Source organism: Stigmatopora argus, chromosome 5, assembly GCF_051989625.1.
Source record: "Stigmatopora argus isolate UIUO_Sarg chromosome 5, RoL_Sarg_1.0, whole genome shotgun sequence".
Taxonomy (NCBI): domain Eukaryota; kingdom Metazoa; phylum Chordata; class Actinopteri; order Syngnathiformes; family Syngnathidae; genus Stigmatopora; species Stigmatopora argus.
In genome coordinates, this window is record NC_135391.1 from 5,065,199 (window position 1) to 5,089,450 (window position 24,252).

The 24,252-nt window shown below is 39.0% G+C and overlaps 2 protein-coding genes across 9 annotated transcripts; one reads left to right on the forward strand and one right to left on the reverse strand.

The window, feature by feature from the left end:
• Window positions 1–271: 271 nt before the first annotated feature.
• On the forward strand, window positions 272–23,782 carry chfr (checkpoint with forkhead and ring finger domains, E3 ubiquitin protein ligase). 8 transcript variants are annotated; one of them, XM_077601759.1, is made up of 19 exons: window positions 272–403; window positions 778–941; window positions 1,374–1,473; window positions 1,538–1,647; window positions 2,540–2,599; window positions 2,702–2,881; window positions 3,345–3,422; window positions 3,652–3,784; window positions 3,866–4,020; window positions 4,252–4,411; window positions 4,776–4,975; window positions 5,086–5,190; window positions 5,396–5,479; window positions 5,567–5,637; window positions 5,874–5,961; window positions 6,032–6,145; window positions 6,375–6,447; window positions 19,292–19,445; window positions 23,268–23,782. In XM_077601759.1, the coding sequence occupies exons 2-18, from the start codon at window positions 830–832 to the stop codon at window positions 19,443–19,445; spliced, it is 1,977 nt and encodes a 658-aa protein (XP_077457885.1). In that variant the 5' UTR covers window positions 272–403; window positions 778–829; the 3' UTR covers window positions 23,268–23,782. The 8 variants fall into 8 exon arrangements, with proteins under 8 accessions (XP_077457885.1, XP_077457884.1, XP_077457886.1 ...); XM_077601758.1 differs by lacking the exon at window positions 23,268–23,782 and adding an exon at window positions 20,127–20,202; XM_077601760.1 differs by lacking the exon at window positions 23,268–23,782 and having other exon boundaries at window positions 2,705–2,881; window positions 19,292–19,721.
• On the reverse strand, window positions 8,752–23,739 carry LOC144075010 (uncharacterized). The gene is made up of 7 exons (XM_077601757.1): window positions 23,277–23,739; window positions 15,726–16,663; window positions 14,398–14,449; window positions 14,186–14,309; window positions 13,228–13,358; window positions 10,159–10,395; window positions 8,752–10,006 (listed from the first exon to the last, which is right to left on the reverse strand). The coding sequence occupies exons 1-7, from the start codon at window positions 23,355–23,357 to the stop codon at window positions 9,338–9,340; spliced, it is 2,232 nt and encodes a 743-aa protein (XP_077457883.1). The 5' UTR covers window positions 23,358–23,739; the 3' UTR covers window positions 8,752–9,337.
• Window positions 23,783–24,252: the final 470 nt, after the last annotated feature.

Sequence of the window (24,252 nt, forward strand, 5' to 3'; positions counted from 1 at the left end):
TACATGCAATTTGTTTACTGTGGAAAGAGTGCAAAATTCCAATATGATCCAAAATATATTGCAGGAAATGTTTATAAAAATGGTCCTGATTTATTCTACCTGATTTTATGTCAATTCATGTGGAATATAATATTATAATATCAAGGCAGAAAGATACATGAATAAGATTAAAAGTACAGTGGAGGTATTTTTTATTTAATTTATTTATTTATTTATAATAAAACACTTTGTGTGCTCTACGTCGTGATTGGACTACAAATCCCAAGTAGCATTCTTTTTGGCTGATAACAAACTCGAATGTCAACACAGAGCTTGCCGGGAAGTGCTGCTCCTTCCTCGTTGGAACATGACAAGTTAAAATTCTCGGCAGAACATTTGGCGACAAAACCCTCATTTTTTCACGGTACAGTAACGCCATGAGAATATTAAAGTGAAATATCTTTGAATCTGAACGAGTTCGACGTTTCTAAATAGCTGCTAACGTTAGCAAATGCCGTCGTTTTCTCGTGTGAACGGAGTTTTTGGCGTGGAAGTTTTGTGCTCATTACTGCGCTTGCGATCAAAATGCTAACTTTTGTTGATGTTTGGGCTAACTAATGTGTCATTTTTTTGGGTTAACAATTGACGTATTGTAACGTTATTGGAAGTTAACATTTTTTTGAGATGGTATATTTGGGATTTCGTTGAAACATGCGAATTTTGCTCTTGTGATAATACAGTGATTTGATTTTGTCTTGTGATAACACAGTGATGTGATTTTGTCTTTTTATATTACAGTGATGTGATTTGATCTGCAACAAGATACATATTTAGATCCAAATTTTGGGAGATGGAAAGCCACAGAAGAAGGGGTACCCCATGGGGAAAACTGGTCAAAGTGGATTCCAATGAAACTGGAGTGTTACTTTTCAAAAGGGAATGCACCATTGGCCGAAAAAAAGGTAAGAATCACTGCTTTCTGCAAAGGAAAGATCAGATTTTCTGTAAATATAATTTTACTGTATATGGCATTTGAGTGTGTCTTCTGTGAAGGAGACGCCAGTGTCTAGGTTTAACCCCCCTACCCTCATTTTAAAGCATAAAGCCTTTAGCCCTTTTGTGATGATAACAAAAGGCCTCCAGTGAGAACGTGTGTGCAGAATTTTAAGTAGGTATTTTATGTATGGGCCTGGATTTCATTGCCTTATTGTGAGTTAGATAGATTGTGGGGTCTACACTTTTTGGAATGCAAAATGTCTAGCCTTCATTAGAGAGACTAGACATGTGATTATTGCATCTCAACAGTATGGTGGACTCTTAATCTGAGGTTGAACACCCACTATAACTTTTAATATTTGCTGTTAATATCTGTGTTTGTGTTGTATTCTTGACAGGATGTGATTTGGCATTTCCTGCCAATAAAAAGATCTCAGCGAAACACTGCAAGATTGTTCATGATGAAAACTCAGGGCAGGTGTGGCTTGAAGACATGAGGTATGATTCCTTGGTCATCCAAAAATAATACATTTACTGACAAATGATTGTTGTGTTCTTCTAGCACTAATGGTACTGTGATCAACATGTCCAAACTGGTCAAAAAACAAACTCACATGCTTCAAAATGGTGATGTCATCTACTTTGTGTACCGGAAAAGTCAACCTAAGAAAAGTAAGTTCATGATTGTTTTCAGGGTGTGACGTTAATGCCGGCCCGACGGGCCACATTGAAATACTTCAGAAACAATCAGCCCAAAAAAGCTAGTCATTAGTGCAATTCTGTTCTTACCGTATTTTCACGACTATACGGCACATCGTATTTTTAGCCGCAGTGTCAGTAACGAGTGATATTTCTGTATTTTACACACACAAAGGACGCACCGTTTTTATAGACGCAGCCAGGCATGGCAAAATATATACCAGCTTAAACATACATGCCACATCCACACATTAAAAACACATTTTAAAAAAGGCAACGGAAGCAAAACTGAGTTCGGTTGTACTTTATTTAGCCATTTTACAATGTACTCACGTCATCATCACCCACAAATCCATCAAAGTCCTCATTTTCTGTGTCCGAATTGAACAATTGTCCAAATGAGACATCGAAAACGCTGAGTTTTATACGTTCCTCCAGGCGGCCACAATCCATTCGCAAATTGTAGCTAGCTAGTAGCTAGCGTAACTATTCCAACGCTGCCTTCCATGCTTCGTAAAGCTGTGTTGATGTCGATGTCCAGGCCACAATCCATTGGGTGTATTGACAAAAGAACTATATATCCCAGCAGTCACTGTGCAGTACTTTTTCTACGGGGAAAATAGTCGAGTCGGGAGCTGCTTGCCGTAGTTGTGAGAGCTGTAGAGGATGGTGTACCCTATCGACTGATTTATACTATTTTATCGTGATAACAAATTTAGTATTGGTCCATATATAAAGCACACTGGATTATAAGGCGCCCTGTCTATTTTGGAGAAAGATTAAGACTTACGTGCGCCTTAGCCGTGAAAATACGGTACTCCTTTGTATTTACAAGAAGCAATAAACTGACAATATGTTCTTGCAGATATTGCTTATGTTTACCACACACTCACAACTGAGGAAACCTTTTTGCAAGATCATCAAAGTAAGTATTCAAAACTACTGGTCTAAAACACTGTATTTCATTACCTTCGTTATAGTACTACTCTGGGAGTAACCGTCTATCTGTATGAAACTTTGGACTTACCAGGCCACAGTCCTGATGTCCTTGCATCCTCCGATATGACGCTATCTGTGGAGCCTGTCATGCTGACAAAAGCTCCACGGGATCTTAATGAAGAGGAACCTCAGCCTTCCACCTCAACTTCCCACCTCTGCTTTCAGCTTCCTTTAACAGCAGGGACAAATAGAGCAGGTTTTCACTCTGGTGTGTTGTTTTGGTGTTTTACAAATACACTGCTTAAGATAGGTCTTAGTATATTCAGCCACGTTTGCTTAGGGTTTTTAATGATCTGGGCCTTTTTATACTATCATAACAATAGGCTATGGTATAGTATAAACCTTAAAAATAATTTCCACTTCAATCTTTTTGGTAAATTTAAATGAAGAGACTTGCATCTAATCTGATTTGATATATATTTCACTTGACAGAATTGTGATAATAACCAGTGGATATTCAAGTCAGGGTAAAAACGGACTCTGTAGTGTAAAATCAAGCTAAATATAGAAGATACCAAATTTTATTAACGCAAATATGCTGGTATAAAGTAGGTGGTTAAGCTGGGGAGTTTGTTTCTGAGATCTATTATCAAACCTTTTCAAATGACTTGACAGTGGGCTTTTTGAAATGATTTAAAGTAGCTTAACTGCGTCTTTTGCCACTTCAACAGGTTGCAAATCTCAAGATGTGGCCCAAGAACGTGAAGAAGCACTTCATTCGGAGCCAGAATGCAAAAAGAGAAAAACAGGTGTGTTAGTATTTGTCCTTTTGTGCTCACACACGCACACACAGCTTGTTGTCAATTTTGACCAACTGACCTCATACATATTTGTACGCTTGCAAGAAATTCCCCCTAAAAAATTTGGTCTTTTTTTTCTGTATGCCAATAAAAAAGCCATTAATACTATTCCTCTCATGATCAGTCTATACAAGCTTTCTGTTATCAGTTTATTATAATTCCCACACTTGTCCAATAGAGGTAATTCCACCAACCTCTGGATCATCAGGAAATCTTTTGGGTCAAACATCGCCAGTAAAGACCAAGACAGATAAGATGGAGGAATCGCTGACATGTAGCATCTGCCAGGAACTCCTATATGACTGCGTCAGGTGAAATTGCAATTCAATTGATATTGCTCATTGTGTGTGTGTGTCAATGACAATGTCATTCATGGATTCTCCTACCGTTAGCTTGCAACCCTGCATGCATACTTTCTGTGCTGCCTGTTACTCTGGCTGGATGGACATATCGTCTAATTGTCCAACGTGCCGTGCCTTTGTGGAAAGGATTCATAAAAACTACATCCTCAACAACCTGGTGGAGGCCTACCTCATTGAGCACCCAGGTTAGCATAAATTACTACTAATAGGTGTGTCTTTTTGAGTTGTTTTAATTGTTAATGTTGACCATACAGTATTCTCATGTTTTTGCAGTTTTTGAGGAAAAACGGGGGTAATACTACGGAAATATTTTTCACAGTATTCCCCCGTTTTACGCGTTTTTCATTGTTCACGTTTTTGCGGACATGGTGTATTTTGTATTATGGAGAAACAAAGTGTGGTCATCTGACTTGCAGAAAAGTCTCGCAGTGAGGAAGACATGAAAAGCATGGACAGCCGCAACAAAATCAAGCAGGACATTTTGGCGCCACCATCTGAGCACTTTTCTGACGAGGACTGGAGCTCAGAAGATCTTTATGACATCTCTGACAATGACAGTGACTCTTCTGTCTTAAGGTATGGATTTTCCTGGCGAAAAGAATCCACACAAAATTTAAGTGAAACTAACCCGATAGCACCAAAAGGAAAAATTACGCCAATTTTGGTCCTTGAAGGGGTCCTATACAGTCTGTTTTTTCCATGTCTACCTCCTCAAACTCACCTGAATCAAATGATCAACTCCTCCGTAATCTCTCCAGGAACCTGATAACAATCCTGGTTATTTGATTCAGGTGTGGTGGAGAAGGGAGATACGGAAAAATACCAGACGGGGGGAGTAGGTGACTCCTGCCTTAGATAAGGAAAAAGTCATCAACATTGTTTTTATCTGAGATAAATATTAGGAAACACTACTAGAGAAAACCTTTTTTTTTTCTTCCAGTCCGACTCCATTCATGTGCAGACAATGCCCAGGCTACAGGAGCGAGATCAATCAGATGCCGTTTGCTAATGCCGCCAGTTATTGGTTTCCCTTAATGCCACCCCCGATGCCTCCTCCTCCTCTTCCTCCTCCAAACATATCTTCAGATGAAGGCTCTGCCACTGATGGAGATTCCTCAGTGTCGTCTGGAAACCCGGCAGGTATGAGTCGATGGAGGATAATCTCACATGTCAGTTTGATATTTCAAACAACAGATATGGATCTTGTCTACCTTTTCTTCTATTGTCACCGGTCAACTATTTGTCTGCAGGTCCTCTGGAGTACCGCTGTCAACCTCAGGGCGATCATCTTTTTTGTGAGTGCTGCCTAGAGGCAATGCCAGATAGACGGCCTGAGTTGAATAGCCAGCAGCAATGTAAGTACTTGTAGTATGCCACCACAATTTATCGTCTGGACTTATTTTACCATTAAAGGCAGTCACTTCATGATAAGTGTTTGAATACATGTGCGCTATGGGCCTTTCAAAATAAGTATGGAAGGTCATTTTAGTATAGCAGTTGCATGCCTTTTTTTCTGTGTGGATTTCATTGCTCGCGTGTGATGCATTTTTTTGTTTTCAGGTGCTCAATGCCAACGTCATTTCTGTCACATCTACTGGGGTTGCCGCAGGATTGGCTGTCAAGGCTGCCTGGCTCAATTCAGTGGTAGGTATCTGTTTTTGAATCATGATTGATAGAAAACTTTGATCCTATGGATGAACAGTTAAAAGTAAGTATTTCACTATTTTGCAGAGCTTAATCTGACTGAAAAATGTCTGGATGGTGTGCTGAACAACAATCACTATGAGTCAGAGATTCTAAAGGTGACATTTACTGGTGGTTACAGTTTTGAAATGTTGTCTGTATATTATTCATCTTTTGGAGGACTTTCTCTTATAATTTTTATTTGAGATTTTTCCTAGAGGTTTGTTTTCTTCTCTTAGATAACACATTATGGAAATTAGTGATTTTAAAGTTCCTGTAGCTGTCACTTACAGGACTATGGAGTAAAATAAAAGCCATTGCTGCATCTTTTAAATGAACTTTATTCCTTTATCAGAATTACTTGACTTCCAGAGGCAAAACATGGAAGGACCTACTTAAGGAGGCCTTACATGATTTGGAAGAGGGGAAATATTGCCTTCCAGGTGAGCTTTTCAATCAGTATTTGTGATGTCATCCTGCAAGGAAAGGAATCTGATTTCCCCATTTCCTCAGATGGGCTTAATTCTGTTTCTGCAAATACAATCATTTGTGTGTGCTGCGGCCTTAAGGTGTTCACGAAGCTGGCGTACAAGTACAGACAGAATATTCCTACGTCTGAACTACCAGGTAAGATTGTTTTATTTTTTATTTCCAACTTATTTTGATTGAAACACTGCTGAAATTAGATGTTTTGATACCTGTTAAAATATTAATTGGTCGGTTGGGGTTTAGAATACAACACAATGTTCACAGTTAGCAAGGTTTGGGCAGTACTTTAATCTTTTAGAGTTTCGCATATTATTTGAGTACTATTGTTTTTAGTCGAGGCAACTGAATGTGATTTTTATCCCCGCAGCTACCGTATTATCTCGTCCCGACTGCTACTGGGGTCGAAACTGTCGTACACAAATAAAGGCCCATCATGCAAGGTAAGTCTGAAACAACCTGCAATACACCTTTTTGGATTGTTCCATTGCGTCGTCTCACACATTGTGCTTAGTGTAACTATTTAATTCAACGTACAAAATTACTATTTCCCTATATACATGTATACAAAATAACAAGCCATACCTTAATTACTAATTTGAATTGACACTTTCAACTGGTAGTCTTCTATCCCTGCGTTTTGCCCAGTTTACCACTAGAGGGGGAGCTTGTGTTAATAAGGGACACTAACCCCTCAATTGGACATGACTGGACATGACTGGACAAATTACTCCCTTTGTCAATGATCGTGTGGTTGATTTTTTTTTTAATATGTTGATATCAGGAATTTCAACCACATATGTGAGCAGACTCGCTTCAAAAGCTGAGCAGCGTTCCTGTTCAGCAAGCAGCCAAAAGGAGGGAAAAACACCAAATATGGTAGCTTTCCACCTGGTGATGCTGTCCCATATTATGTATGCAAAAAAAAAAAAAACAGTCATTAGAGCTTTTACCTAGCACGGATTTCCATGTTTCTCAGTAGATGGTACATTGGTTGATTGTTCTCATTAACGAGCTAACAGCTTTGCTTAGATTATGGGCAGGTGGGTGTTTTATCCTTTAGGGTATAGTTTAGAATTTAACAAAGTAAAACTTACGATAACATATTTTCTGTCATACAATGATGTCATTGTGTCGAAATAATTTTCAAACAGTACTGTAACTATGGAATGGGAAATATCGTTTCATCTGTCTTTGTTCCCATTCCATATTGTAACAAAGGCCAATGAAAGGTCGCATAGGAAAGTTAAGAAACTGGAGAGTCTGAAAAGGAACTTAGTGTCGCGAAAAGAGCCTGGTTTCGTTTTAAGAACATGTTATGACTGTTATATAGTTCAATCCATGTATGTTACAGTAATAACAGGTTGATCAAGAGAAAGGGATATTGTATAGATTTTGGGTTTATTGATTAGATAGGTTTTAGATTCTATACATTTTGGGCAACACAAACGACCACCCATTCTCAAAATTGATTTATTTGGAAACGATTTCATTTGAGGGGGAGTAAAGCCCACTTTTTCAGAAATTAAACCTGGACTATTTTGCAAAATTCTATTTACTAGACACAAAAGACATGGGTGTTATTATGACGCGTTGTATTAGGGGAAAAGTTGCATGATTACAATTAAAAAAAATCTTCTACAATTTCTCACCAGAGATGGGTTTGAAAAGTTTGAAATGTTTCGTCAATTACAATATGCATGCGCTTCCACACATACGTTCGTGTGTATAAAACTCCGGTTGAAAATGAAGACAAGTTAGAAGAAGCTGTTAAATTTTAGCTGGCATCCAGTGAATTGTGTATGGACACTTCACTTGTATTGAGTTTGTTTATATATTAGTTGACTCGGTTAGAATTTGTTTTGCGTGTTCCTAATGTCCAAGTTTGACAAAATTTGCACAGTTATTTAATCAACCCTGAGGCTAAATTCTCATAGCCATTTAAACATTATTTTGCAGTTTTATGGCACCCATAAACATATTAGGAAAATTGACTTGTTGATCTTAAATTTTTTTCTATTTAGTTTTATTGACAATGTTAACACAAATGATACGGCATGCAATTTCATTTTGAAGCCATTTTCTTCCCTCCACCAAAGAGTTTATTTGGTCATGGTGTGAAGGTTAGGTTTTGTTTATTTAACCCCCTTTAGTCATGGTATATACAGTCATTTTAGCATTCCATAGCAGCTCAGACCCTCTGCAAAAGTCCAGTCGATCCCCTGACAGAAAGGCTGAGTTTTAATTATTCCCTACCGAGGTCTGGCCACTCTTAAGCCAATAGCATTACCATGCCGCTCCAATCAGGAATTGGTATTAAAAGGGCTTTGGAGGAGTACTTTGCATTTGTCCCAAGATGGGAGGTTTATTGTATACTAACGCAAATATTTACACACAGTAGAACGTTTATGACTAAGACACATTGTTGGGTGTACAAACTTAGCATATCCTAGGAATGACTCGAGACTGTGATAATCCAATTGGGAAAAAAAGTGATATCAATAAGCGAACAATTGGTGTCTGTGCCACAACTCCCTAAAATTAAAGTGCACAGTTGTTTAGAATATTTCCCCATGTTTTATTGGCATCTGGATTTTTTTTTCTACCTAGTTTGGATTTGTCATTTTATCAGAATTAAAATATCGAAACCGTCTGAAGACTGATTTTCCTTTGTTATTTATATTTGAAGTATTTTGTGATCTTTAGGTGTTGAACCAAATGGGGATTCAAGCATTTAGTACTCTGTGTGAGAATGACAACCTTTATTAAAACTTCACATAAATTCATGTCAACTCATTTTATAAATAATACCGTGCTATCTATTTTCTTCACACTAGATTTATCTGTCAATGTACATCAGTATATTTTACAATATTTTGAGTTCCCTTTTATTATCCATTAAAGTATAAGCCCTGTCCGAACCATAAATGTATTAGGAAATGTAGGAGTGATGATACAACCTCTGACAATTGGTAGGTAATACAAAATTTACACAGAATGAGTTATTGAAAGCTATTGAAGTGCAATATTTTAATAATCCTCCCCCAAAATGATCCACAAATCTGGTTTCAAAAAGTGCTCCTGGTTTCCATGTACAATTTGTCCAAAGCGTCCTTTTTTTAATATATATATACATATAACTGTAGCTGTTAGGACCTCAGCCTACAAAATATAGAATCAAGCAGCCTCCACAATGAGAATAATATATTCCAGAACGTAGCAATCAATTTGTAAGAGTTGATTTTTTTGTCCCCATCATAGTTGGTAATGTGGCTCTTAGAATAGTTCAAAGAATGCTTCATTGGTCCACTAATTGTTTTAGAATCTTCCTGGTCACTGGTTGGTCACACTGCACAAGCCAGTTGGCTGGCTGTATGGTAACTGGCAGTCTTTGATGGAGTTTGACTCAGTCACGGTAGTGGTTGTACTCGAAGGGAATGGACAAACCTCACCTAACGCCTGGCTGCCCGGAGACCACTCCAATCTAACCCTGTGATTCTGTGGGCTGAGAGAGGCTGGTCTTTTGCCATCCAAAGTACCCAGAACCTGTCCGTTCTTAATAGCGGTGACGGTGCTTTGGCCCAGGTGCTCAGCCGAGACGAGAGGCTGTCGATCCTCTTCCTCAGAGATGGCAAACACGGGCACGTTCATGTGATCGCCCTCATCGGGGAAATCCAGCCTTTTGGTCACCTGGTTACTTTCATAATCACATTGGGTAGACTGAATCGAGTTAGGTGCCGCTTGTGAGCTCTGGGCACGATGGAACCCGGTGGGTTTTGTTGGGTCTGCCGTCCCAGAGAGCAGACCAAAGCAAGGCCCGGCGAAGCGGAAGCGCCGCAGGTTGCTGGTTGAGTTTAGGTGCCGCTGCCTCTGAGCTGGCTGAGCGAGCGGATAGGAAGCGTTGCTGATTGACGAGTCGGAGATGGTGCTTGTGTCAAACTTGGCCGCCAGGTGGACGTCTGAGAAGACTTTCCTTTTGTCAGACAGCAAACTGGCCGGTGCCTTAAATGACAATAGATTGTTTTCAGCAACACATTGTACGTAATTTCCCATTTTGGTATTCAGAAGATAAATATATGTTCTCTTGGCTGGGGTCTTGAATGAATACATTTGAACGTTGTGTGTGAAACGACAAGAATGGTTTTGATACTGACGCTGTCAACAAGTTTGGTGAAGGGACTGGTAGAGTTCCAGCTGCACCACTTCTTATGGAGTTGCGGCAGTGGAGGCAGGAATTCCTGGAAGGTGCGGACACTCCACGCTCTCGGTCTGACGCAGCCGCCACTTCCATCGGTGGTGGGACCAGAACGAGGCTGGGTAGAGTCTGATGAGGCCCAGTCGGCAACGGGATCAGGACCAGTGTCACTGTGTCTCAGGAACCGTTCCCTTTGCTGAGAAGCGAGAAAGCAAATGGCACGTGAACATTCTGAAAAAGCCCTTCAGAAAGATGTAAAGAGCCACGTGCCAATGGATTGAATGCATAGTACCTCTTAGGACCTACTTTTGCAAAAGACCAAAACGATCCAAAGGTCTGTTGATCTTTGGGCTTGAACTGGCACGTAAGCTAAAATATAAACTAATTATGATTGAGATAACCAGCGAACATAAATAGCGCAAATATTGGTGGTGGCATTGTGCCCCAACCCTCAACTGCGGATACAATGGTCAATGGGCTACACTGTGCGAGAGACTTGTTATTGAAACAAGCACGCATCGTTGCTACTGAGCCTGGACATAAAGATCAGAAAGCAGTCAGTGACTGCATTGATTTTCTTTGAAAGCATACAGAGATTGACAATTCAGGCATCAATGAACTGACCCACTTCTCTCCCCCCCTCACACCTTTACTTCTACCCACAGATTGTTTAGTGCATGAATTGAACGGATTATTGAGAAGGAAGTGTACTGGCTTGCTTGGCTCATTTGGTCAAAAAGCCGGCCAACTCGGTATGTGTGGCTCACAGACTCATTCATTATTTTTTCGGACTATTAAAACAGAAGGGGCTTTGGAATTTCCACATTGTATAAACAAAAATTAGACACAGGAGCAGAACCTCACCCCTTTCCATCATTTAAACTTAACTGCAAACTTAAACAATAGCAATAAAATACAGGACATTGGCACAAAAAATGGTAAATAGGCAAGCAGAGCACTATGATTTTGCACCAATAGACAACAGAATGCAATCCTTTATACAAATAAGTAAATTAATGTGTAAAACTGAAAATTGCTGCTTCTGCATTTAATATTTTTAAATTCTAGCATAACTTACAGTACATACAGTAGTGCTACTTGCATAATCATCGTTGCTCTGCCATACACTAATCTTTCCTGATCTGAATGAAGAATCGAATAACAAACCATTCTTTTGTACTAAAAACGTACTAAAAACAAAGCTAAGCTTGCCGTCTACTTTTTTTTTATCTCTTACCTTTCAAAACCTTTTTACACAATGTATAATTCTAAAAACACCTTATGTTGGAGGTTGTGTTAACAGTATGAGGTGGCATTGTCAGTGATATATAAGACTCATATTACACTACATAAAAACTTGGCAGTCTGAATACCTCATATACTAAATAAAAGCGGTGGCATTTCCACACCCAGGTGGCGATAAAATTACAAACCGGTTTACCATGGGAAAGTAAAGCGTGCTTTTTTTTTTTAAAGTCTTCCATGATTTTAGCTTCATTTTCAACAGCTAATTATGACTGACAGGCTGTACGCGTGTATGCTACATTATCCTTCCTGATCGGTCAGCTGCTATTATTCCGGGGAGGGCGAAGGTTTTAGGGTTTGCGCCCATCATCGAGAGAACAAGAGCAGAATAATCCTTCACACAGTCACTCACCGTTAGCTTTGTCTAGACAAGAATTAGCTAGGGGTTTAAATAACGTGTTCCTCTGGTCACCAAAACACCTCCAACACAAAGAGTACTTTTAGGTTTGATACACAAGCTGACAAATCAGCCTCTGAGTGGCGTAAGAAACTCCGAATATGGAATTGAGACGGGTAATTCGGGGAGGATCTAAATTGAATTCTGGATCATATCGTTAAAATTCCACACGTTTTCTAGGAACTTTGTGAATTAACGGTCAGGTTGATGAAAAGGTCAAAGGAGTTCATCCGGTAGCAGCATTATTATATGATATACAGGGGCGTCTGCAGCGAGGACACACACCGACAGACCACACACTGTGTGCTAAAGCATGCATGCAATACACGCGCACACAAACACCCGCACACACAATTGCTGCTGGGAATCTGGCTCTGTTGATAATACTCCATTAGCCCAGGCTGCACAGAAGCTTGCCAGTCCTTCAAAAAAAAGCTGCCAGAACTGTTTATGCCAACATTTATACCAGGAGAACACAAAAGCAAATCGGGAGGATCATGTTTGGTGAAACTACTTTTTCCCTCAACATTTAATGACCGGGTTTTCTCATTGAAAATTGCAAAGGGTTTTTACGAGCGTTCGGCATATGCAAGCCAGTATAGCATTATGTTTGTCTAAATAAGAGACCAATGGGTCGTTTCTCGAAAAATAAAGAGTGCGGTGCCGGGATTACTATAGTCCGTTAATTTTAGGGACTAGAAAAGTCAATCTGTTCCAATTTACCCCAGACCCACAAAAGGATAGACTTAAATTGTCAGTTATATTTGTAGAAGGGACTTAATAGCTGTTTCTTTCATAGGGACCTTATGTTTGCCAAGCCATATAAATACACAATGACCTCATATTATTCGACGATACCCGATCATGTAGAGCACCTGTGTCAAAGTGGCGGCCTGGGGGCCAACTCTGGCCCGCCGCATCATTTTGTGTGGCCCTGGAAAGTAAATCGTGAGTGCCGACTTTCTGTTTTAGGATCAAATTAAAATGAAGAGTATAGATGTATGTTAAATTTCCTGATTTACCCCCTTTTAAATCCATAATTGTAATTTTAATCAATTTTTTTCTGTGTTTTTAGTTCAAAAATCATTTTGTAAAATCTAAAAAATATATTAAAAAAGCTAAAATAAACATTGTTTTAGATCTATAAACAATTGAATATTCAGATCTTTTAATCCAGTTCTTTTAATCTATTTATTTTAAAAAATCTAAATATTATATCTAAAATGGTCCGGCCACATGAAATCGAGTCGACGTTAACGCGGCCCGCCAACCAACCCGAGTCAGACACCCCTGATGTAGAGAGTATAGACGTCTGTGAAATCTTACTGTGTAAATGGACGCGGTTGGCCTTTTCGGGCTCGGAGCCGACGATATGATGAAGACCTCATCTGGACCGAAATCCAGCTCTGCCAAACCATTGGAGGAAAGGTCCATTTCTGTATTCTGCGTAGCACTGACTGAGGAAAATGGATAATGTTTAAAAAAAAAAAAAGAATAATAAAAAAATGTAAAAAATAAGTAAATATTAGACTATAAGAAGTTACTCATAGGAGAGGGCAAAAACAAAAACAAGGCTTTCATTAATATGGTCTCATGGTTTGAAGAGACGGCTTACATTGCAGGCCAACTTGAATTTGTTAACCGTTTTATGAGCTTTGCATTTTTTTGTCCTCGCACCGTGACCGGAGCCCCCTGGTTGCTTTCGGGGTCAACCGACAAAGCTTTCAGTCTGAGTCTCTTCTTATTGGAAAAAAAAAAGCTAGAGAAACCTTTCTGTGGTAGACCCACCAAGGTTTTTCTCTTTAAATAAAATTAAACTGTACCTCTGCAATACATGCCTTGTAACTCAATTGGCAACACTTTATACTAGAAAATAAACAACAAAATACAGGAGGACCATTTCCTTTGATAAACACCCATTAAATTCTGAGTTTTTTCCCAACATAGCGGCAACTTCATTTATGCACAGGCACGTTAACGCATTGCCTGCAATCGACGTTGATAGGCCTCACGTATTATTTAAACCAGTGGTCCCCAAACTATTCCAGAAAGGGCCGCAGTGGGTACAGGTTTTCGTTCCAACCGGTAAGAGGAAACCTTTCCACCAATCTGGTATCCTAGAAGTGCAATCAGCGGATTGCAGTCAGGTGCTTCTTTTTTCAGCAGAAACCTCATTGGTTAAACTGTTTGTGTTGGATTGGTTGGAACAAAAACCTGCACCCACAGCGGCCCTCCAGGGTCGGTTTGGAGACCTCTTATTTAAACTGATACTGGTTCTTCTCACCTGTGCGTGGTGGGCTGTACTTGTTGTTTTCCTGATCGCTAACCATCTCCTGGTTGGTCTGACTCTCAGCCATGAGTTGCAGTTCACTTGTGTCCGCCTTTGGGTTCACGGCTGCCTCTGGCACCTTCAGCGCAACATGGCAGGTTAAGCAGTTTATCCATTCACATCGATTGCTCTATTTTAGCGGTGATTGGCTAAAAAGTAGTTTGTACCTCAGTGCTGGTGGATGCACAAGAACGCTCTCTTTTTCGACACAGTTTGGGTCTGTGGATAAAAAAAGTCATTTGTCAAGTGCTTTTCATTAGTTTCCTTATTTTTCTTGTATGTACAGATATTCAAAATCTCAATGAGAAAGATGGCTATGAGATTCACAGCATTAGAAATACATTTCTTACTAGTACAACTAAAGCAGATGACGACTACTGTAGCTTATTGTGGTATTTTGAAGGACATTGTCAAAAAGCTGCTCATTTAGTCGGCCGTTTTCAGTTGTGTTTCTGTCCTTTTCTTAACTCCAAATGAGCCAATGAAGCATGCTGAAATATTTGAACATGTATCCACTTATTAAAAATTGCTCTTACAGTTGAATGAGCCCATTACCAACCACCGACAAACTGTGGAGAACGCCTGCTGCGATTCTCTCCACCTTTCCCTCTTTTCTTACCAGAGGGAAGCTTGGGAGTTAATTTCAGAACTGCTTTCCAACATTTAAGACCTTGTTTTTTCCCCCCATCGCTGTCGTTGGATGTTCTACTGATTTGTTAGACACGGTTTATAATAATAAGGAACACCTCAAGCGGAAAAGGCTGCCACCGAGGCTCCTCGTGGGCTAAAAGGTTCCATGATCATGCATTTTGGGGCTTTTAACCAACTTGGCATATTGCTGCCGTTAATTGCGCATTCATTTTATGAAACACCTGCTTTCAATTTCCATGTCATAAATAGTTGACAGATTTAACACTAAGGGCCTGATTGAGTAAAGCTCTGTGCAAAAACAGGAACCAGCTTGATTGCATAGACAGATGTGAAAACAGATTAGAGGAAAAGAGACATTTTGCGCCAACAGATTGTATTACAAACCATTAAATCCATAATTTGTGGTTATTGTCCCTTGCGATGAACAAACTAGTAAATTATAACTTTTGACTGTATGACAATATTACTAGCACCTGATTATGCAGATTGAGCTTTCACCTTCTGCCTTTTCCACCCCATTTCCCTGCCCATTCACTATTATGCAGCCGGAATTAAAGCCAGGTGCCGTAGTACCTTCAACATCCGACTGATTCGAGCACGTGTCGAAGTGGCGGCCCGGGGGCCAAATTTGGCCCGCCGCATTATTTTGTGTGGCCCGGGAAACTAAATCATGAGTGCCGACTTTCTGTTTTAGGATCAAATTAAAATGAAGAGTATAGATGTATATTAAATTTCCTGATTTTCCCACTTTTAAATCAATAATTGTAATTTTTTAATCATTGTTTCTGTTTTTAGTTAAGCAATATTAGGTATTTTTCGATACCTAATAGTGTCGAGATGTTACCTGAATATGGCGCAGAGGACACTAGTGATTATCAAGGTGAAGAAGGCAACTCCACTGACAGCGGCCAGTAGAGAGTCAACCTTGGCAGTTGCGGAGACCAAGTTTCTTCGTTCGCCGCCTGGTTCGGTCAGATTGTTGTAGTGGAAGAGTAGGGCAAAGCCACGCCCCCAATGTGTGGTTGTGATGAGCTCCATGATGACCTCCACCATCTCCTGACTCGAGCCAAACACCAACTGGCTGCTCGGAGGTCTGTTAGAGCCACAAAACCTCGAAGAAAAGGTGATGAGATCTGAGATATAGAGGACGTCATGGGGGCAGGCATCCACCCCCGACTGCTGCGTTCCGTAGCTCACGGGGGTAGGGTCAGTTGACTTCACCAAGGCAACTGTGGTCACCTTAGTCATCCTCAGGATGGAACTTGGGTTGAAGTCTACTCTCAAATGAGAAGAGGAGGCCGTGTTCATTGACTTATCTGAATTCAACAGGGCGTCAGGGAGGAGGACAGAAGCCGTGGGTGGTGACGTAAGGCCAGAGGAGCCATCTGTAGATCTTTTGGCAGAGTTGGAAACTTTCGCTTTCTGGATTTTTGAGGACGGTCCCTCCTCGTCATCTTGAAAAGAATGCTCGTTCCTAGGAACGTCCCTCTGATTAGTATCTAATGAAGAAGGTTTATCCAATTCCAAGCCGTCAGGGGCATAAGTCGCCACATCTTGGCCATCATCCACCTCATAACTCGAAAGGGCTGACGTCTGTGCAGAAGAGTCGTGGCTTTCAAACACGTCAAAGTCAAATATCTCAAGGATGAGCTGAAAATCAACAGGTACAAAGAATTGCCAAACACAGTGGGTCCCAGAAGAATAGTTGTAAGGGAAGCCAGGGGAGAGGATCAGTCCTTGCGCATCCACCACATCCACTTTGGCACCACAGTCAAAGTATACCTGCAAAAAAAAATAGTTAAAACTTCCTTTAATGTTGACTAAATATAGAGTATCTAGCTACAATGAGTCTAGACTGCCAGTCAACACTTTACACTAAAACATCGCAAAAATTTTCACGTTAGCCCTTATCTCTCGTACTATATTTACAATAGGACAACTAAATTTTGGGTTCAGAAAATGAAATAATGAATGACTTAAGGTTTCAAAAATGACCTGTTACCATCCATTTTTGTTTATTTTCTGATGTGTGTTGCATATTATCCCTCAAAGGATAACTCGTGTTATCTTGACATTAGAAATAGTGTTATTAAGTTCTTAACCTTAACGATATGAGCAACCAAGGTATGGAAAATCAAATAATACCCTTAATTTAAGTCTAATGGTTTCCTAATATAAAGCAGCTTGGAAATGAACTATTCAACTCTGCCGTTCTACCTTTGTGGCATCAAAGCCTGTTTTTCCCCATGTAGCTTGCTTGTGACCCAAGGGAGGGTATTTTCTGGAACATGCACTCTAATTCTTTACAGGTGGTTGGGGATGGAGGTAGTAGACTTGGGGCCTAAACAGAGGCAGATGTGTGGCTAGGAACAAAACATCAGACCTTTGTAGGAGTTCTCGTGTTAACCTCACTTTGGGTCCGTGGGAATGACCCAGATAAACAAACACCAACATCAGACGGGTGACCAAAAAATATGGTTAATACTACTTCGCCAAAGGAATATACCTTCCTGGGGACATCGTTTGATCTGGGGGAAAGCAATTGAGGGGAATAAGAACACATGAAGCTCTAGTCTAAGTCTATGAATCAAGATTGGCACTCCCTCTCCCTATAAAAGTAAATAATAATGAGCAAACAAACCAAAAAGAAACAAGAACTACCTTGTAAATACCATAAATTTGCATAAAAATACCCAATTGTAGAAGTTTGTAGGGAGAAAATGTAATCAATAATATCAGCTTCCTCCCCTAATTGAAGGTTTTCTCAGTGAATAACTTTTGTAATTGACATTTGTTCCAACCGATCCGGCACAGACAGTTTACCACTGAGGTTTCCGTGGAAACCATTAGCACCTGTCCGCAATCTATTGAATAAACTTGTAGGAAACCAGATCTGTAAAAAAAAGGTAGCCCACCCAAGCTTTAGAGCCTAATTTCAGTAAGAATCAATGATAAACACACTTACTTGTGGCTGGTTACAATTTAGTATCGTTATGTTAATATTGTAATGTACCTTTATTTTTACAATTTCTGCCTATCCGATATGGCAATGGTGGCATGTACATTCTCCCATTTTCAAAATATATATTTTTAAAACGACAAATAATCACTTGTTTACACAAACAAATTAATGCAATTTGTTTCTTTCGACCGCTACACTTTTTGGGAAATTCACCTTCTGAGCAACCTTTTTTTCATCTTTATGCTAATTTAGATTATCCACTGTTATTGCATCAGTAACATTCTTTGCGGTCATGCCACAAAAGCCAGTTGCATTGAACTGTAAGTCGATTTGGGGCTCTGAGTCTTTACAGCTAGGTTGCGCAATGACGTGGACCAATTCACAATACTCTACAAAGTGCAGAAGTTCCGTTTTGAAGCAAGGTTACACAATCTGATTTATTTTTTTAATTCTATAGCCCATTGCATTCAGATTTCCTTGAGTTGATGATCAAATACGGTGACAAAAGTAGCTTTAAAATATACTAACAAGTGTTAAAAGTGAAGATAATCTATTGTCTGTCCCACTGTGATAGAGCAACTGGGAGGTCCCCCACACTGGGATGTGCATGGTAGACTGACTACTACACATGAAGGGGCCCCAGAGTGCCATGCTATCCAATGAGAATGGGCCATTCCTATAATGCCAAACATCTTAGTTCTGTTACATCACAAGCCGCTCCACTGGCAGGCTGCTAATTATTCAAAGGTGCCTTTTCTCATTTCACAACAATTAGTTGGCAGTGCCATTTTGGGGAGCAATAATTTTTTAATGAAGTGATGCTAATCAACCAAAGACAAGTTGAAAGTTTACATAATTAATGACAGGTCAATCTGCCTCATTTGAGCGGAGCTATTGCAACATTATAATCAACAATCACAAATATTTTTTTACAGATCAGTTGTGATGCACCTAAATAAGGTTACAAATGTATAAAGTTAATTATTTTAATTAATATAATTTATAATTTTGAGAAAAGACAAAAAGCTCAAAATGTTTGCACCTTTTAAACAGGGCTAAAAATGCTATTCTTTACCACAGGGTATTCATAATTCAGATTTCAAGTATGTATTATTTTTCTTCTCCATTTCCATCCTTTTTGTTTGGTCTTTAACTATCATTTTATTTGTGATTTGGAATTTTTATGTGATAAAAAGTACTTTAAATGACCTTGTTTTGAATTGTACTATAAAAATATACATTTGTGTTGCCTAGGCTGGCCTATATTTTGCATGTTCTTCCTCTGTTTTAATTGGATGAAGTCACACTTCTGCAATCTGACAGTCTAACTGTTTGGCTGCAGAAGGTTTTTTTTTTTAAACCACCCAGGCTGACAACACCACTGTGAAAACTTTGCAACATGAGCTGGCTTCTGCTGAACCACACACACTCATCTGGCTCATAAACAGGCTGGCGGGCCTCTCAAAAGGGGGCAGGAATCCTCACCCTCACCCTCACCCTCACCAGGCCTGTTTACTGGAGGAGAAAAGTGACACTGCTTCACAGGCTAGCGCTTCAGCAGTGGCCGTCTGCTCACAACTTCAATCACACTTAATTCATTGAGTGAGTGTTGAGAATTGCACCCCAGTCATTTCCACACCAAACCAACTTCAAAATTGCTTTTACTCCTTATACACCTAAAAATAACATCATTTTGTATACAGAAAAAAAAACCACAATTTGAAGATAATGGATTTCATTAGAGAATTAAAAAATAAAAAATCTTCCGCAACTGCCAGTGAGCTTTTCAGTGTGTAGCGGGTCAAATTCCCTCGATTATCACGGTTAATGTATACCAGACATGGCCGCGATAAACGGAAAACCGTGAAATAGGGTCAACCCTATTTAATATATATATATATATATATATATATATATATATATATATATATATATATATATATATATTTCAGATTTTCACATCTTTATGAATTTACAAAAAATAAAATAATTCCCGCAGAAAAAAATCTGCTATGTAGTGAAACCGCGAAAGTTGAAGCCACGATATTCGAGGGATTACTCTATTAAGGAAAGTGAATTTTCAAATACCCAAACAGATATTAAATTCTGCTTTACTAACACATTTAAACTGTATTTAATCCAGATTTGTGTACAGCATCATTTCAAATCTGCATTTTTGCAATGATTTGTTGGGAGAAAACAAACAATGATAAAAACAAATGTTTTACAGCATATTGAACTCTGTTTTGAAACTAAAAATAATAAGTGGATGTGATTATTTAGAGAAGTGAGACTGCAAATGCTACAAATCATCATTTTCTGCATCACCTTGCAACGTCATATGAGGATAGCCTTCACTTCCCATCACTGTGGTAAGCATCAATACACATCCCCATTTTTTTTAAACACACATCACGCCTGCGATGTGCCTCTGCTGGTGGGCTCCTGTCAGGGTACGCACATCAAGATCGGAGTAAACAAACAAGCGGATTAAGCCTTGGCATTTTTTAAGATAGCCCTCGTTGTCCACTTGGGCACAATTTCATCATCGTGGCTAAAATGGGAATTATGAAAGGCTCCTTTCAGTCCACTCGTGGTTGGTCAACATTTTATTTACAGTGACATTTTTCCCATACGGCCAAATCTGGCCCGCCACATCATTTTGTGTGGCCCAGGAAAGTAAAACATGAGTGCCAACTTTCTGTTTTAGGATCAAATTAAAATGAAGAGTATAGATCTATATTGAATTTCCTGATTTTCCCCCTTTTAAATCAATAATTGTAATTTTTGTATAATTTTCTTGTGTTTTTAGTTCAAAAATCATTTTGTAAAATCTACAAATATATTTAAAAAAAGCTAAAATGAACATTATTTTAGATCCATAAAAACCGAATATTCAGGGCTTTTAATCCATTTATTAAAAAAAATCTAAATATTATTTCTAAAATTGTCCGGCCAACGTCAAATCAAGTTGACGTTAAAGCGGCCCGCGAACCAACCCAAGTCTGACACCCCTGACATAGACCATCAAGACAGAATGTAACGATTATTCAAATTTTAAATATAAGCAAGCCAGAAAAAAAATGTTCCAAGGAGAAATTCACAACTGGGAATTGACACATAGAAAAAAAGTTTGGCTTTTACCCCTATCTAACTCAAGTTTCCTCATTCCAACAAAACTTTACAAAAAGACAATATACATACATGTAGTACTTAACATACGTTAATCTAAGAAACACATCTAAATTGGTTTACACACATTACCACCGCCTACTGGGCAGGTAGAGAACTTTTAATTACAGTTTACATAAGTTTCCCACACAGTAGTTTGTCTCCTACTCTCTCTCTATTGTACATAATTGTACAGTATTACTGTATTGCATTTTCCCCTAATCTAGGCGGAAGGAATCAAACACTTTGAGCTCGTAATTGTGAAGTGGGGCTTAAATAATGTTACATTTTGAGGGTACATTTCAGTAGTTGATTAAAACATATTTCATGCTCCAATGAATATTTGTATGCAGCCTTTGGTGAAAGCAAGCTAGGGAATGTGCGTTCATGGTAATGAAGGAACATGTCACCCAGTCCAACGCTTTGGCTCATTGATGTGTCTTTGATAGTTTTGGAACAATAGAGCTCTGTGGCAAAGAGGAATCCATCAGACTCTGGATACACTTGTTAGTAGCATCCACTCAAGCTCGGCTTTGGCCTCGTCATTTGATTTGTTGGAACCAGGAACGCTATATAACATGGAACTTGCATTCACCAAACAGATTTATAAGATGCACTCACAATGACCTTGCTGGGGAGGAAGAAAAAAAAAAAAAAAGAGTGCGCTACTAAATTCCGACTATTGTCTACGTGACACAAACTATCAACTCAGCGTTCTATAGTCTTTCCACGACTACAACATCATGCAATGACAAAATAATATTACAAACTATCTTTTCTAGGGTGATTGTATCCCTGATTGCAAACAAAGTTCATTGGGTTCCTGGCTTTCACTTCAACCTTTAGGACTATCACCCCAATTCCATAAAAAAACCCTCCACAAAGCAGCAAATTAAAATTTACTCTGTGTACATATCCCTGAAATGAAATGACAATGGCTATTTTTTTTTCCTGATGGGGATAGAATAAATGCTAAGCTTGTTTATGCTGTTCCAAAAATCAACTTAATACAAAAGGGGGGCAGAGGACAAAGACATCATTTAGCATGTCCTCTCAGGCAGATAATTGCAAAGATAGTGAGCACCCTATGCATACAGGAACTAAAACTGCTGCAGAGTCGCCATTCTTTATGAGCGGAAAGGACGACTCTTGATTGACAGCGGTCCACTCTGGTTCCACGCCATGGCTTACTTATCCTTTGGCATGTTGATACCAGTAAACATTTTATTTCCAACAACAACTCATTTTAATCTGAACCAAATTGCACACATTACACAAATAAACCATTCATTTTATGGCTCACCCATGCATTCATTGCCAGACCCTAAATTTAACATCAAATTGACCCGTTTTCAAATTATCCAGCTAAAAGCAACCATTACCATTTTACGTCTCAGAAAATCATCACAATTCCAAGAAAACAAGGACATTCAAGCAACTTTTCAGAGAGCATTCCAGGTCACTTTCTGTAAACTTGGAACCAGCACAAAATATTAATTGCCATGATCCTCCTAAAAAGGAAATTGACTAATCATTTTAATGACTCAAATTAGTGGGATATAACTAATAAACTAAGAAACTGAACTGCTAAAAAAAACATCAAATGATCCATTAAATTGCATTTTTTTGTTGTGTTCAGCTCTACATAACGTATTGTTCTATGAATTAAACAATTATCGTGTTTCTATTTATGAAAGTTTGTCAATTTGGAAGAAGTCATCAAAACTTAGTTGGCATGAGATTCAAATTTCAGTGATGCTCGACAATAGAACACATTTTCTAAAAATGCAAAATATATAACAACCCCGCTGTTTAATTCATTAACTTTTGAGGTAACTCAATTTCAGTTTTGCAGTGTTTTTTTTAATATTATGATTTTTTTCTTTACATTTGCAAAGCGTTTTCCTTAATTATTTTTGCTCAATTCCTTAAGAATTTAATGAGCGCAATGTACACTGATTACTCTGCGATGTTAAGAAACCCACTAGAAAACATGATAATTTGACAAAAGTCATTGTTGGTGAAGGAAGATGACATTACAATTACAACTGACAGTTTAAAAAAATGTAATATTTAATACCATGTGGATGGATACATTTGCAACATGCTCGCTGAGCTCATTTTGCCAAGGCGCAAACAAATATTCAACCCGAGGATTATTTCCAAGAGGAACCAAATGAATGCCTTCTCGGTGCAAGTGGGCACGAGAATCAACAGAAGATTCAACTTGACGAGAAGTTTTTTTTTTTGCAGAACACTTACTTTCTGTGCAGCGCATCCCGTCAAGAAGAGTAGATATGCTTTCATGAAAGCATTGACCCCAAGCGACGAAATCCAAGTCATTTTATTCCTTTAATGACTTCTACTTTGGCGACGCACTGTAAGCCGTGTCCCGATTCTTTTGCCTCTCATTCACCTGAAGTTTCGGGGGGCGAGCTTCCATCGTTCATGACGCCGACTCCACTCCAGGACCAGACCCCCACCTTGACAAATATGTGGCCTCCATTCAACAAATCCTGCATTACAAGACAATTTGAACCACGCGCAACCCGTTTATGCTCATTGCTCTTAATTACAGCGTGTGCGGTTTTCGATCATTATTATTATCATTATTATTTTAACAAGCGATGATGTCGTGCAATATTTCATCACCTGAAACTAATTGAGTTATGAGATCATCTGGTATTTTTAATTTATGTTCCTGTTATTATAAACACTAGATCTGTACGGAGATCGCTGACAATGAAAACACTGACAAAAGTGGCATACTTTCTTGCAAAAATGGTTTCATTTCACTTTAGGTCAAATGACACGCCTTGTTTGGAGTGAAATGCAAGAGGAAATTACTCATTGGTATGGTCACTTGGAAAGTATGTAACAGGATCAACCATCCAAGTAGTTTTATTTACAAAACTTTGTGTTATGTTGACATTGAATACTATATGTATTGACAGCGCGGCTTTGTGTGATATAAATTCCGCTAGAGGGTGCTATTGTGAGGTACTTCAAATGTACACAAAAGTCAGACATAATTGTCTAATGACTTATATAGCATGCTTCCTTTGAAATTGTATGTAATCGTAGTTTGCCTCGAAAAACAACGCGTTTGCCTCTGTGTGTATTTTTTACACATTGTAAATATTTAAGGCAAGAAAGAGGTAGTCGACGACGTAAGTTATTGGCGGCCATCTTGCGTCGCAGACTTCTTTTGGTGGGCTACACTGCAGCGGCTTAATGC